The 16583-nt window shown below is 41.0% G+C and overlaps 1 protein-coding gene across 1 annotated transcript in view; it reads right to left on the reverse strand.

The window, feature by feature from the left end:
- The window catches only part of ATG4A (autophagy related 4A cysteine peptidase), a 65815-nt gene that overhangs the window by 12215 nt on the left and 37017 nt on the right, over positions 1 to 16583 (reverse strand). Inside the window, exons 2-6 of the mRNA XM_053579525.1 lie at positions 13373 to 13483; positions 8559 to 8630; positions 5543 to 5641; positions 3125 to 3226; positions 2873 to 2945 (exon numbers count right to left, since the gene is read on the reverse strand). Coding sequence (XP_053435500.1) covers positions 2873 to 2945; positions 3125 to 3226; positions 5543 to 5641; positions 8559 to 8630; positions 13373 to 13483 — 457 coding nt within the window. The remainder of the gene's footprint in view (positions 1 to 2872; positions 2946 to 3124; positions 3227 to 5542; positions 5642 to 8558; positions 8631 to 13372; positions 13484 to 16583) is intronic.

The following is a 16583-nucleotide window of genomic DNA, read 5'->3' on the forward strand; positions in this document are numbered from 1 at the left end:
CAAAAAAGAATGTTACCTATGTACCTCCTCCCAAACTCCCAAGAGATTTTGTTTTCTTACATAAAAGACATTCTGACTTACTGCCTTTTTTTTTTTTTAAAAAAAGGAAACTGTCATTAAAGATATATATTTTTTTGAGATGATAGGTAACACCCAAGAAAACAGAGAGACAGAGAGACACTATCTCTTCCACCCCTTCCCAGTTGCACTGAGAAGGCCCCTCAAGTAGACTTTGCCCTCACACTGACTTGGGCGCCGAGCCTTACCTGATCATCAGCAGCACAAAGCCAGCATGCTGAATTGTGGGACTTCAGGGGAGATTAGAAAGAAACTCTTTGAAAAGGGAGATTATCTGAGGTCTATGTAAAGTACCTGTTTCTCCCTTCCTCCTTCTCCCCTAAAGAGTTTAAGGGAAGATGTGTTTAACCTGGCTACTTCTGGGATATGTGGGCAAAGTCTAGTCTCACTGGACGAAAGAAAAAAATAAAAACATTCTCTCTACCAAAGCAGCTCCTAGGAAGAGGTTAACTAATACGTGTATTATGATTTTTTTTCATCTTAGCGTATTATCTTTTCCATAATAATAATACTGATTATATAACAATAATACACTGTTGTTAGTGATAACAATGATGATGAATCAGAACCTATTCAAATTCTTTTTAAAAATGTATGTTTCCACTTTGTTGTTGGGAATCTCAAAATTTAGAAGAAAGAAGCACATTCTGGCCAGGCCCAATGGCTCACACTTGTAATTCTAGCACTCTGGGAGGCCGAGGTGGGTGGATCACTTGAGCTCAGGAGTTTGAGACCAGCATGAACAAGAGTGAGACCCCATCTCTACTAAAAATAGGAAAACTAGCCAGGTGTTATGGTGGGCGCCTGTAGTCCCAGCTACTCTAGAGGCTGAGGCAAGAGGATCACTTGAGTCCCAGAGTCTGACCTCAAACTCTGGGAGCTATGATGAATCCATGACACTCTACTTAGGGCAACAGAGTGAGACTCTGTCTCAAAAAAAAAAAAAAAAAGAAAGAAAGAAAGAAAGAAGCACATTCTGATTTAAAAACCAACCATTTCAAGCCAGGTTTGGGGCTCAGCATAGTCATTCTTATTTTGTTTGTTTTATTTTTGTTCTCAGGGTAACAAAGAGAACTTTTATTTAGGAAGAACAAAGAGAAAGTTTAGAGCACTTCCAAAGAGAGTTGGAAGTGGGTCCCTCTCATGAAGGAACAGAGGTGAGAGAGACTAGAGGTAAAGGCCTGCAGGGGTATAAACACCCTCTCCATTTGAAATTGGCTACAAGTCTTTCACCGACCTCTCTGTACCTCCAGGTAGTGGCCTCTCTGTGCCTCCAGGTAGTATTGCCCTTTTCCTTTTCTTTCTTTCTTTTTTTTTTGGCTGGGGCTGGGTTTGAACCCGCCACCTCTGGCATATGGGACTGGCGCCCCACCCCTTTGAGCCACAGGTACTGCCCCATAGAATTGCCCTTTTCTACTGGTCATTGATGGTCTCTTTCTATTGGTTATTGGTTACCTAGGTTACTTCATTTCCATAAGCATGGCCATTCTAATACTTTACACTTTCTACCCTGGGTTCCCACAGCACTTCCCCAAATACTGCCAGATCCTCCCTCACTCAGCAGAGTCAAGGATGGCCAAAGGTACCTGATGAAAACAAGAAAGTGGTCTCAGAGAGGCTGAGATTATATATTGTTATATAATCAGGAACTGTTAGCAAGGAGTGAAGCAAAGATATAGGTTCTCCTTGGGTCCCCTCAGGAAATCCAGACTACTCTCCTTGCATGCGCATTTGCAAAGCATTCTAGTAATAGCTCACGGAAAACTGACTGACTAATGATTGAAACAGGGCCCCATTGGTACTTTGCATGGAGTAGGTCCCAACATAATGCCCAAGAATTGAAGTACACCAAAGGAAGACAGAGAGTTCAATCTTCCGATCCCAAAATCTGTCACAGATTCTGGCTCCCACTTTCATTCATTCATCAAGCATTTACTGTGCACTAAGCACTTCAGGCAGTTTTATATACTGGTGTTACAGAGTGAACAAGACAAATACAATCTCTGTGCTTGTGGGGTTTTCATTATGTGACAGGTGGTCAGGTAGGAGAGAGAGTGACAACAGGGGGAGTGGCCTAAAGGGATAACTACTAATGCCACTCACCCCATTCACTTCCAGAAAGTTGGTCCTGGCCTCTCCACCTTGCCTCTTGCAGTGGGAGGTGAATTCTGGAATTTAACAAGACAACTCCAAAAGTACCATACTGAGGCACCTTGTGTCTGATTAGAGGTGACAAACTGATTTCAAGGCTCCCTTGGGGATTGTCTCCTCCAAAAGGTGGCGAGTTTCTTAAAGCAAGGCTGTGTTTAGTTTATGTCTGTACACCACACACTTAGTACAGTAAAGTTACCCAGTAAATGTTGAATGAATTCAGAGGATTTTTTAGGACTGTGCAGTCCATTTGGGAAGCCAGTGGGAGACAAGTTCTTGCTCAGGTTGGTTCAGTTTCCACTACTTACTATGATTCTTTTGTCTTCAAAGGAACCCCCCAGGCCAATGGCTACCCGGTATGTGAACATCAGTCTGTAGCATGAGATACTGAATGAGTTCTGGGGTACAATCACATATACTGATATCAATGAATACAACTCGGATACACCAACACACATGTTCATACTTCCACATTTCAAAACACTATCTGAGCAAAATGGTACAGATGTTTGATGGCTTAGTGGGAGAGATAGCTAAGTGGGATTGCAAGAATACCTTGTTTGATGGGAGATTTAATTGGCTGGTGGGGGAGGGAAGCATAGAAGACAGTAGAATGAGACAGATGCCAAACTGTTTTACTTACTTTAACACCTGTGCAACTGTATTTGGTCCAAACCATTCGCCAATTGATTTCCCTTCTCCTACACCCATTTGTGCTGTTTTTATGTGGAAAAAATTAACATGTTAGCAAAAGATCTTCCAATGAACTATAAACTCCTCATTTTTTACATAAATAATTAAGCAGGTGGACAATTTAGTGGAGCTAGAGATAAGGAGGGGGAAAAGAAGGAGCAGGAATAGGCATTGCCTTTAAATGATTGATTTGTGAGCTTACCCATTTGATGGATAGAGTAGCAACAATCTTTTCTATCTAAGAAGCATTGTAGGATCCGTTGGTATTCTTTGGGTTGTTCTTTTTGTTTCTCCCAGTTCCAGTCTTTTTTAGGGGGAAAAGGGAGTTAAAGTCATACTTTCCTTGTAACTACAAAGTTAGAAGGAAAACAAAGGAACTTTATAGAGAAAGAGGGAGTGATCAAGTTAGAACATTCCTGAGTAGCTTTCATTTTGATGACAAAGACATCTGGAAACTGATTACTTTCAAGGACTCAGTGGGTGTAAAGTAAAAGCAAAACAAGAAGGTTGACCAAGGAATGGACTTATCCTAAGGGTTGGAACTGGGTAAATACTACCTAAAAACAACATTACAAAGGACTTTCTAGCCAGCAACTCTGTGAACAAGAGGTCAGCACTAAGTCCTGCAGTATATACATATATAGCCCAGAAGTCATAGCATCTCATCTCCACACAGAGAACAACAGCTTTTGTCCTAGTATTTCAGCAGCATTGCCAAACGTGTCTCATGAGGGGAAGTGCTCTGACATACAACAGTTCACAGGAGAATATACGTGATTCACAAATAAGGAAGCTTAAAACATTTTGCATGCTCCCATTTTTACAACACCTTTTAAAAAAATCTACACTGAGCTTTGGAAAAACAAAGACCCTTGCTAGCAGGTATTCAAGGTTTCCTTAAGACCAAAGCCAGAATAACTGCATGTGTAGGGTTCTCATCAGTGCCTTAGGTGCAACCCCCCCCCAATTTATATAACTTAATCAGCACTGTGGACAGGAAGCCCCACTCCACTCTTCCCATCTCTAGGAACTCTTTCTAATGGGACAGATTTTTGAGGTTTAGTTTGTTTTCAAGACTCTGTCTCCTGAGGTTTTCAAGATATCTTGAATTAATAACCAAAATGTACTTGAAGCCAAAGGCCATTATCTTCAAAATCTTCAGTTTTCTTTTGCTTCTAGTATTTCTGAAACCAAAGTTTTAAACTTCAGATCCAGAACAGCCTTCAGAGGGTGACTACATCCAACTTTTTTCATTACAGTTACCGAATTGTCCAAGTCTGGGGAAAACCTGATTAGCTGGCTGCTAAGTACCACTAAACATTTACTGATGACAGGGCCAAGTAAACACCCCACTTCAAAGCTAAAATAACTGAATAGGAAACAATCCAAAAAACTTCTTCATAAAATTCCACGTTCTAATTCATCTTAGCTGCAAGATCTATTTCAAAATTCTTCCTGCTACTTGCTTTTATATTGAAACAAATGAGACTGCTGACTGGTGGGTGTTCTTTTTCTAGTTCACTCCCCACTTCTAGAACTCACTTTAAGAATAATCATCTCGGAGTGTTTTATAAATGAGAAAAAGTTAAATAGTAAGAATAGCTCTGCACCAAGAAGCATGTGTGTAGTACAGAACTCACTGAACACAGGATCAGAAGATCTATATTCTATTCCCAAATCTTTGCTTTCTTACTGTTTGACCCTGGACAAATCACATCGCTTCCGTAACCCTCAGTGTCCTCATCTGTAAAGTAGAAATTATGATACATGTACTACCAGGGGAAGCAGGCACAAGTAGCCTAAACCTAACCCTGAAGAAAAGGCACTCCACAGACTCTTTCTCCATCCTCTCTGAAAACTGTAGCACGATTTGAGTTTGCACGGTAGGGAAGGAGAGTGATGTTTCCATACCTCTGAACCTCACTTAGCAACAGCCAATAATAAGTTCAGCAGCCTGAGCTCATCCAAAGTGTTCTTTCACTTTTTCATCTCCAAGTCCAACTAGACTTTCACCTAACTGCCTAAACTGGCATCCAGTCAAAGTCACCCTTCAGATGCCCATGGAGAAGCACGTGCATATCTCAAAAAAGCACGACTCAAACGTTCCAGCAACCACTATTGGAAGGTCCTTAATTCCTGAAGGTGCCTCTCAAGGAAGCTAACTGATGGATTCCTTCATCATCAGCTGGACATCTGCAGTGAACCAAAACCAAAGTAGTGCCAGTTCCCTCATTAGGCACTTACTTCCTTTAGGTCACTTATATCCTTCACTACACAGATATTTATTTTAAATGAGGTCAATAAACAGACTTCCTGCATTTTTAAGGACTCACTCAAACAGTAGCAAAAATGGACACTCCAAATGATACACCTGCCTCAACGTTCAGTTCTGTCCCAGGAAAATAACTCTCTAGCTTGGTGAGTCACAAGGAAATACTGGCTGTTTCCTTCTTATGAGGGGCTTTGTCGACTTGTCAGCCCTACCAACTTGAGCTTGCATAGAGCATTTTAGGACCTACAGCACTGTCACTGAGTATTTCTAAAGCTCAGCATCAATGCTAAACCAACAACAGCAAGTGATACTGCAGAGGAAGTAGTTTACAGAACAAATTTGACTCACCCCTTCCCAAGTGTCTACAGATAAGGGCTTGAGCCAGCATCATCTGTCCACAGCGTAACATACATCCCCAGCCAGCATCTGATGAAGGGCCCGTCCCCCCTGTTGGAAAAATGGATGGGAATGAATATGGCCTCCTCCTGAAACATTGGCACATTTAGGACTTACACAAGATGGACAAATACGCATCCTCTAAAAATGGAGGCAAGAGATAAAAGCCCAAGATCAAATAGAATATTGGTATAGGGTTAGGACTTGCAAAGTTGGTGCTGAGTCAATCAAAACAGGTTCCATAGCTAAAGACAAAACAAGCAAATGATCTAAACTTGCCCCTCAGGGCAAACTTAAACTTGCAGACTTGCAGACTTCTAGGCATGCATGCAATTTTGGTAGATGGAATGCCATGTATGAATACCATCTCATGTCATCATCTGCCGTACCAAACTTTGCCTTGCACAGCTCACTTGCATGGCCCTAAACTTCTTTTTTTTTTTTCCCAGTCAGAAACTTTTATGGGCCAAGTCATTTCTGCTCACATTCCCTTGGCAAGAATGCAATCATATAGCCAGACATTACTGCAGGAGAGGCAAAGAAATACGGTGAAGCTGTGGGCTCTGGGAAGAAGAGGAAGCAGTTTGACGAATAACTAAGTGGTTTCTGTATGTAGATTACATCACTGTCCCTTCTTATTCCCCTTCTTTCATGGCCTTTCCCACAAAAGCTGGCAGTGGTGGTGGCACACTTCTCTTCCTCATACCTTTTTTTTTTTCTTTATTGTTGGGGATTCATTGAGGGTACAATAAGCCAGGTTACACTGATTGCAATTGTTAGGTAAAGCCCCTCTTACTATCAGGGAAGCCAGTCTTATCTTAGTTAAAGAACAAATACTACCAAAGGTAATCATCAAAATGGTTAAGGAGATTTGGAGAACTCATGACTGTTCTAAATATACATAATAAAAGATCTGAACAGCAAGAAGGACCATGTAAAACAGAGCAAAGAGTCCTCAATTAGGCATCAGAAGACCAATCTCAAGTTACCTAAACGAAGTCTTACCTACAGACTCAGGAAAATAGCACATATTCTGCCCACTATCCGTGGAATTGTAAGAATTCAGCAAGAGAGTATCTGTGAAAGTGTTCTAGAACTCACATGGAATGACGTAATACTTGATGTTATGAGTATGATCATATTTTTAAATAATAGTAATAAATTAGAAATGTACCACATTTTTAAAAGGTACAAAATAAATAAAATAAGACAACAGGTTCCATTTTAAGAAAATCCCACAAGGCGGTGCCTGTGGCTCAAAGGAGTAGGGCACCGGCCCCATATACCAGAGGTGGTGGGTTCAAACCCAGCCCCGGCCAAAAACTACAAAAAAAAAAGAGAAAATCCCACATATGTGACCAGGCTGAGCACTCCCTTTTTGAGGAATGAATGAAATCAGATAACTTGGATGGCAGAAGGGACGTTTTGCTTTTATTGTTTTCCTTTCCCAACATGGAAGTGGAAAAGTATGCCATAGTCAGGATTTCAGAAGCCTACCTTTAAAGGGAATCATCAACCCTATAAGACAAGTGAGCCAAAGTAGTAGCCCTTTTCTTTTTGTCGTAGGGACTGAAGGAGAGTCACTACAGCAAGATGGGAAGGAGGGAGCCAATTGTGACCTGAAAGGGGTACCTTTTGGCTCTTGCTAATGCTGGGATTATAGGCCAGATAAATATGGAAAAGATGCGATGAGGGCCTCATATAAAGAGATCATCTATCGCCAAAACATTGTCAAAGTTAAGTTGGAAGTGTTTTCCAGCTTTATAAAGAACTCCTCACCCAGAAACAGCTAACAGACTAGAATCATTGGGCACTAAAGATTGTTCTTTTGTTTGTTACCGCTTGGGGTACTTTCTGAGGAGAATGGATAAACATCTGTATAGAGTTCATTTTTAAAATTTAATAGAAAGGTTAATTGCAGTGTAGTTATAGGTCCTTAGAAAGTAATTTTTTACCATTTGTAGGGCCTTTTCCTACAGGGTCAGGATATTAGCAAGTGCCACCCTACTTTCTTTTTTTTTTTTTTTTATTGTTGGGGATTCATTGAGGGTACAATAAGCCAGTTACACTGCTTACAATTGTTAGGTAAAGTCCCTCTTGCAATCACCCTACTTTCAAACATTTTACAAATCCTCTCTAGAGGGAGCACATTCACTTAGCTTATTGAACTGTCCTTTTTTTCTAGATGGCAACTGGCAACAGCATAGAATTAGTCCCAAGGAAATCTATCATACTTCATCTCTTAATGGCAAGGTGCTTTCATTTTATAAGAAAAAAAAAATCAAAGAAATTATTTTTTTTCCTTCAAGGCACACCTGCCTTTAAGTAGTTCCACAAAGCTGTGGGTTGTAGTTTAATAGATATTATCCAAATTAAAAGCTTATTTGATTTTCCCCTTACTCTCAAAGTAAAACAAGTAAAGCCATTTGGGGCCTGCAACATGGAGGTGGGGTCAAAAGTAAACTGGCAGCTGGGTGTGGTGGCTCATGCCTGTAAACCAAGGAACTCTGAGAACCCAAGGTGGGAGGGTTGCTTGAGGTCAGGGTTTCAGACAGCCTGAGTAAGAGCAAGACTCAGTTCTCTACTAAAAATAGAAAAATTAGCTGGGTGAGTATCTCACACCTGTAGTCTCAGCTACTCCCTCCTGAGGCAGGAAGATCACTGGAGCCTGGGAGTTAGAGGTTGCAGTGAGCTGTGATGATGGATGATGCTATTGTGCTCTAGCCTGGGTGATCTTGTCTCAAAGAAGAAAAGTATGCTAGCATAACATGTCAATACCATGGAACCATGCATGACAGGGTACCTCAGCGACGAAACTTCTGGATGAAATATAAAGGTTACCTATTCCCCTAAATCAAATTCTTTGCCATAGTGAGCTGTTAATTTTGAGGTTTCTATGAAATCACTGAAATCCACAGGCAAGCTATTTACAAGTAAGAAAGCACAGTACAAAAACTGATATACCTACCAATTGGTGAAAATTTCCTTCTGTATGTAAACCATAGGCGAGCACTTATATCAGACAACAGCTTGGATTTTTCTGTAATTAAAAGTAACATTACAATTAAATCAAGGTCGAGTGCGGTGACTCATGCCTATAATCCTAGCACTCTGGGAGGCCGAGGTAGGTGGATTGCTTGAGCTCACAGGTTCGAGACCAGCCTGAGCCAGAGGAAGACCCTGGCTCTACAAATAGCCAGGCGTTGTAGCGGGCGCCTGTAGTCCTAGCTACTTGGGAGGCTGAGGCAAGAGAATCCCTTGAGCCCAAGAATTTGAGGTTGCTGTGAGCTATCACAGCACAGCATTCTACCAGGGGCAACAAAGTGAGACTGTCTCAAAAAGAAATTAAATCACATTTCACCTAAAAATAAGTGTCTATGAGGTGGCACCCGTAGCTCACTGGTTAGGACACTGGCCACATACACCGTGGCTGGTAGGTTCAAACCCAGCCCAGGCCTGCCAAACAACAATGACAATTACAACAACAACAACAAAAATAGCCAGGCATCGTGGCAGGTGTCTGTAATCTCAGCTACTAGGGAGGCTGAGGCAAGAGAACTGCTTAGGCCCAAGCGTCTGAGGTTGCTGTGAGCTATGATGCCATTGCACTCTACCGAGGGCAACATAATGAGACTCTGTCTCAAAAAAAATAAAAATAAAGAATACCTGCCTCTGGGCGGCAGCTGTGGCTCAAGGAGTAGGGCGCCGGTCCCATATGCCGGAGGTGGCGGGTTCAAACCCAGCCCCGGCCAAAAACCACAAAAAAAAAAAAAAAAAAAAAAAGAATACCTGCCTTTGACTTCTGAGCCAGCAGCAAACTTCATTTCAATTCCATTGTTACAGGGCTAGGAAAATTCCTAGGAAACCCAATCTCGTTTTAACCCAATAATTTCGGTATTTCCCACACACACATACACCTATGTTTTCACCAGAGCTACCTGACTGGCCCAAAGAGGTTGGGTAGCTTCTTTCCCCCTTCTCACTGCGCTCCATGACTCTGGCAGGAGCTAATGCTGGAGTCATGGCCAAAAGACAAGGAATAGGAACCCACTAACCCACTAGCAGGGCAATGAGCCCCAGCCTGAAGGATGGTGGTTGGTTGGATCTTGTGTCAGCACCCACTGTCTATTTTCCAAAACTAAGGGCGGGTTTGGTATTGGGGTGTGTGTGTGTGTGTATGCGCACACACATGCATGTTTAAAAAGATGTTTAAAAAGGAAATGTCCCTACTAAGAAAATTAAATATGTAAGAAATTGACTCATAGTACATAGTACAACTGGCATTTATAATCCACATGGATGTACAACATTGCAAATGTTTTTGTGTCTTTTTTTGAAAACATGCATCCTTGCATTTTATGGCATAAATTTACTTTGGTGGCCATGAATATGGCTTCCACATTTCCATCTGATGTAGATGTGCTGCTTTCTTAACATCTCTCTCTCCCCTTTTCTTTTTCTTTCTTTCTTTCTTTTTTGCAGTTTTTGGCCAGGGCCGGGTTTGAACCCTCCACCTCCAGTATATGGGGCCAGCGCCCTACTCCTTTGAGCCACAGGCGCCGCCCCTCTCAACAATGCATTCATATTTATATTCTGTATAGAATCTATAGTCAGTTTTTTTGAAATTATCTTTTATTTTTATTTATAAAAATAAATATTATCTATTCTTTGAGACTTTGGGAAAAAAAGTTAACTGATGACTCCACACTGAACCTCAGAGTCAAAGCATTCTATGCTAGACATACTTTTATCTGACAATGTGAATGTTACTTTTTTTTTGCATTATTATTATTATTGCTCAATATTTCATTGCAGCAATCATCTGATTTCTTTTCCGAACATATGTATCTTCGTTCATTTTTTACGAGGTTTGTTTCTAGTCCTTATCTTAAACATTGTTATTGTTATTAATTTTTTTCTTTTTCTTTTTTTATTATTAAATCATAGCTGTGTACATTAGTGCAGTCAAGAGGTACAATGTGCTGGTTTCATATACAATCTGAAATATTTTCATCAAACTGTTTAACATGGCCTTCATGGCATTTTCTTAGTTATTGTATGAAGACATCTGTATTCTGCATTTAGTAATTTAAGCCTCTTTAATTTTGTGAAGGCAAAAAATGGAAACCAAATAAACACATGTACATGTATAGAGAAAATTTAATAAAAAGAATTTACAGGCAGGGCACTTTAAAGGAAGAAAGGGAAATGCAATTTGAGCCAATGGTTTTTATTTTCTCTCTCCCATTTTCTTTGAGCAAATCAGAAAGTTAAGCTGCTGGATTTTCCCTATTCTCCGTAATCCCAGTGCCTAGCACATTTTGAGAAGCAGAAGTTTAATGGTCAGGAATGAGACTTCTGGGCAGCGTCCATAGCTCAGTGGGTAGGGTGTCAGCCACATACACCGAGCTGGTTAGGGTACTGGCCACATACACTGGGGCTGGCAGGTTCAAACCCAGCCAAGGCCAGCTAAAACAACAATGATAACTGCAACAAACAAACAAACAAAAAAGTAGCTGGCTGTTGTGGTGGGTGCCTGTCATCCCAGCTACTTGGGAGGCTGAGGCAAGAGAATTGCTTAAGTCCAAGAGTTTGAGGTTGCTGTGAGCTGTGACAGCACTCTACCGAGGGTGATGTAGTGAGACTCTGTCTCAAAAAAAAAAAAAAAGACTTCTGAAGTCATACTCTGCCTGGGTTGGAACCCTGACTCTGCTACTTACCAGCTATGTGACCTTGCTAACTTCTTTGAGCTTCAGCTGCCTCATACATAAAATGGGGTTGAATAACAGTACGTATTTCATTAAGTTGTGACTATTTAACAAGGTAATGCACATAAGGTGCTTAGATGGTGAGTGGTACATAGTAAGCCTGTGACATATCTTAGCTGTTGTTACTATATATACTGGTCCTCTCAAATGTTCACACCCTGCACTCCTGCCTCTGATAGTTCTATGCCTTCCTATGTGGCTTTATGCTGGGGAAGTTGTGGGGACATTTTAACAATAATTTCACTTTGAAGGAATTTCCCAATTCAACATTTGAATATGGGTGAATTTGGCAATCTGGGGACTCCTGTTTTCATGAGATGCAGAACTAGAAGAGATGCTCTCCAATACCCTCAGAGTGAAGGAAGTTAAAACCCAGAAAGAGAAAGTGACTGAGTTAGAAGAGTCTGAACACAAAAGGCCTCCTAATTGCCATATTCCAGGCTTTCTCCATTATTCACAATTCTTCCATCAAAATAACAAAGCCAAACTCAGGAGGAGCTGGACAATGCCTAACTTTCTCTCCTGCCTTTTGATCAGCTTTTTCCTGTTCCTTACTCTATGCCAATGGTTCTCAACCTTCCTAATGCCATGACCCTTTAATACAGTTCCTCATGTTACGGTGACCCCCAACCATAAAATTATTTTCATTGCTACTTCATAACTGTAATTTTGCTACGGTTCTGAATCGTAATGTAAACATCTGATATGCAGGATGGGTCTTAGGCGACTCCTGTGAAAGGGTCATTCAAACCCCAAAGGGGTGGCGACCAATAGGTGGAGAACCACTGCATGCTAAGGGCCTCTGAAGATTTCTCCTCAGAAAGACACACAAATCCATGACTTAGCAATTATGAATTGGGCTGCAATAAACATTCTGGTACAAATATCTTTGTTATAATGTGATTTTTCGTCTTCTGGGTATACACCTAGTAGAGGAATTATAGGATTGAATGGCAGATCTAGGGCGGAGGGAGGGTGATTGGTGGGATTACACCTGCAGTGCATCTTACAAGGGTACAAGTGAAACTTAGTAAATGTAGAATATAAATGTCTTAACACAATAACTAAGAAAATGCCAGAAAGGCTATGTTAACCAGTGTGATGAAAATGTGTTAAACGGCCTATAAAACCAGTGTATTGTGCCCCATGATCGCGTTAATGTACACAGCTATAATTTAATAATAAAAAAAAACGAAAGACACAAATCTCAGAGCTGCCTCTCTCCAAGCTCAGGCTTTATCTGGGTGCTGGGTCATTAGCAGTTTCAGGTTAAAATCTACTGGATTATAATCTAAAAGAATGTAATGTTAAGGAAGAAAAATTCAAGCCTCCTTTCCACATCGCTTCAGTGGCTAAAAGTTCTATACAAAATCAGAATAAATTGAGACAGTGTTACAGTCAGCGAAAAATCTAAAACATAAGGAAAACTTCCAAGGTCTGGTATTGTTTCTGACAGCCACGGGTTGTTCAGAAGTCCCTGGGTGTTTTGTTTTGTTTTGTTTTGTTTTTGCAGTTTTTGACCGGGACTGGGTTTGAACCTGCCACCTCCAGCACATGGGGCCAGAGCCCTACTCCTTTGAGCCACAGGTGCTGCACCCTGGGTGTTTTGTATCTAGCCAGACAAGGTGAAAGGAATAAGAAATATGGAGCCCAGTCACCAAAGGCTAGGGATTGGTTCATGATACCAGGAGTGGGTCTGTATGTTTTGAAATCCCAAGGCTTCTAGAATTTGAGGGTTCTCCTTTAAGTAAAAGAATAAAAATATAATACCTTGGCTAATTGTGAAAAAACCTATGACCATGTAAACACACACTGCTAAGCCCTCTGGGGCCATGCAAACAAGAGACTTAAGGCTTAAAGTTCCAGTGGCTTAAGGTAAACTCCCCTCAGAGTAGGGTTAGTTAATATTTATCAAGCAATGCTCTGCCGACCCAAGGAGAAAAAAAGTTCAGGTCCTGAACCTCAGGTGCCCACCTCATTTGGGTTCCCACGGACAAACAGTATCAAACCTTACCCGTTTTAAGGAGATGCTGTTTCCCCAAGATCCATACCAGCTCATCTGTATCTGAATATTCTTCTAGGTAGTCAGTGAAAACAGTAATCTGGTTTTCATACTTGGATAAAACTGAAAGAAAAGGAAAGAAACTTAAGCAAAATTTAATAGAAGAGGGCTTAATCCTGTGGTTGACAGGTGATTACCTTTGCCTGGAAGGTGAACAGTCATCAGCATGAATGTAATGGAAGCAAATCTTTTTCCTTGAGTAACAAAGATATTCATAAGACCTCAGAGTGCTTTAGCAGAGGGATTTCCTCTTGAATGTCTCTTTTGGCCTTTCCTTTCTCAAGGTCCCATTTAATACCATCTCTGAAAAGTCATTTGGCCACGGTTACTTGAAAACCTCCCCCCCGCCCCTGCACATGGGACCTTCTTTGTAAATAGCCAGTTCTCTGCTTCTCCTGGCAGGACTCTATCAAGGTGATACAATAATACCTTAATACCTGCATACCCAACTCCTCCCTAGTCACAAGGAAGATCACGTGAAGTTTCTAGTGACCAATGTCTTGGAAGGGGCTATGACAATGCTGAAAGATTGTACAACCCTGAAAAAGTGGTAAGCTGAAGACCAGATGTTTTTATAGTATTTTAATTTGCATATATGTAATACTTATGCAAAACCTATATCATATATGGCTTCTGCAAAGAAGGCTCTTGAGACTGATGAGAAATATAACTTGTTCTTGGGATTCACAAATGTCTACTGCAACACAATAAGACATACATACATTGCTTCTATGCCTGTTTTCTATCACAGAGCTCCTACAACCCTTGTTATTCCTAAGCAATAGGGATATAGATGCATCTCTTGTTCTGGCCTTTGATTGTTGATCCTGCTTCCTGACATAGAGTTCCTAATCCCTTGGAATTTCCAGGGTGATAGGAGCATCTTTGTCCCAATGAGGCATCTCTTGGTGGGCTCCTGGATGGAGGCTGGTCACCGGAAAGACCAAGCCATGATTAGAAGCTTGGAACTTTCAGCCCCACCTCTCTCCTATCCTCTGGAAAGCAGAGAGGGGATGGAGATTGAGTAGAAAATTGATCATGTGTACATGATGAAAGCTTCATAAAAATCCCTGAACCACAGGGTCTGCAGAGCTTGCAGGTAGCTGAACACATGCCTGAGGGATGGCATGCCTGGAGAGGGCATGGAAGCTCCACACCCCTTCCCACATGCCTTGCCCTATGCATCCCTTCATCCTGCTGCTCACTGCTGCTCATCTATATCCTTTGTAAAATATCCTTCTTAATAAATGGGTAAATATAAGTAAAGTGTTTGAGGCTCAGCGCCTGTAACACAGTGGTTATGGTGCCAGCCACATGCACCAAGGTAGACAGGTTTGAGCCTATTTGTTTGAGCCTGGCCGGGGCCAGCTAAAATAACAATAACAAATGCAACAAGAAAATAGCAGGGCATTGTGGCAGGCACTGGTAGTCCCAGCTACTTGGGAGGCTGAGGCAAGAGAATTGCTTAAGCCCAAGAGTTTGAGGTTGCTGTGAGCTGTGACACCACAGCACTCTACGGAGGGTGACATAGTGACATTCTGTCTCAAAAAAAAAAAAAAAAAAAGGTAAAGTGTTTGAGTTCTGTGAGCCATCCTAGTAAATTATGGAACCCAATTTATGGCTAGGTGATCAAAAGCACAGACCACAACCTAGGACCTAACATCTGAAGTCAGGTCCATCGTGTGGGACTAAGCCCTTAACTTGTGGGATCTGACTCTAACTCTGGATAGATGCTGCCGGAATTTAATTAAATCATAGGACACACTGTTAGTATCTGCTGGAGAACTGCTTGGTATGTAAGGACAAAACCCATACATCTCCTATCACAAGTGTTGAGTGTGAGAGTAGAAAAAACAGTTTTGGGTTTTTTTTTCCCCATCTCATAAACTATGGTTATCTCTCAAGAAACAGAACTAAAGGCTTAGTGCTTGTAGCTCTACGGCTAAGGCACCATCCACATACACCAGGACTGGCCTGCCAAACAACAATGACAACTACAACAACAACAAAAAAATAGCCAGGTGTTGTGGTGAGTACCTGTAGTCCCAGTTACATGGGAGGCTGAGGCAAGAGAATCGCTTAAGAGTTTGAGGTTGCTGTGAGCTGTGATGCCATAGCACTCTACTGAGGGTGACAAAATGAGACTCTGTCTCAAAAAAAGAAAAGAAAAAGAAAGAAAGAAATAGAACTAAAGCTTCATTAGTTGAAAGAGCCATACTTTCAGATCTCATGAGCATGTAATATGGGAGGAGTTAAAATTCAAACTCACACTTGGCCCACCTGTGGGGAAAACCTCTGCTATAAGACTTAGGAATAACTTATGAAGAGGTCCTGTCTCCAACATTCTTTGTAAATAATTTTTAGAGAGGAATAATACTGTAAGTAGTAATACATTCCTAAGCCATCCCACAAAAACCTACTTTAATCTGTGAACAAAAAAAGTTAAATTGATAGTTTATCTCACAGCTTATGGTGCTATTTCTATGAGAACATATATTTCAAGTTCAAAGCAAAGACATTCAACACACATCTTCTGTCAATTCTTGGAGGCTCCTCAGCCCCTATGGAAGTGATTTTTTTTTCCCCTTCTTTTGTCCACGTTTTATTTGGGCATATGTTAAGCTTATTTTTTTTTTCCTTTTTCTTTTTTTTTTTTACTTTCAGGTTTATGTCAGGGTACAAATAACCAAGTCATAATATTTGAATTTGTTAGGTAGAGTCCCTGTTGTAGTTGTGTCCTGCACTCAAAAGGTGTGCCATATACCGCTAAATTGTGCCCATTAAGTGGGAGCACTCCAAACTTCCCCTCCCCTCTCCACCCCTCCTTCATTCTCCTTCCCCCAAACTTGAATTGAAATGAGTTTTTCTCCTACGTGGGTGTGAATTAGATTGTCTACTGGCTTGATATTAGTATTGAGTACTTTGGATACTTGCTTTTTCATTCTTGTGATACTTTACTAAGAAGAAAGTGCTTCAACTCCACCCAGGTTCATACAAAAGATGTAAAGTCTCCATTTTTTTAATAGATGAATAGTATTCCATGGTATACATATACCAAAGTTTTGTTAATCCATTCCTGGGTTGATGAGCATTTAGGTTGTTTCCACATATTGGCGATTGTCAATTAAGCTGGGATAAATAGTACAAATGTCCTTAAGATAAA

Source organism: Nycticebus coucang, chromosome X (assembly GCF_027406575.1).
Source record: "Nycticebus coucang isolate mNycCou1 chromosome X, mNycCou1.pri, whole genome shotgun sequence".
Taxonomy (NCBI): Eukaryota; Metazoa; Chordata; class Mammalia; order Primates; family Lorisidae; genus Nycticebus; species Nycticebus coucang.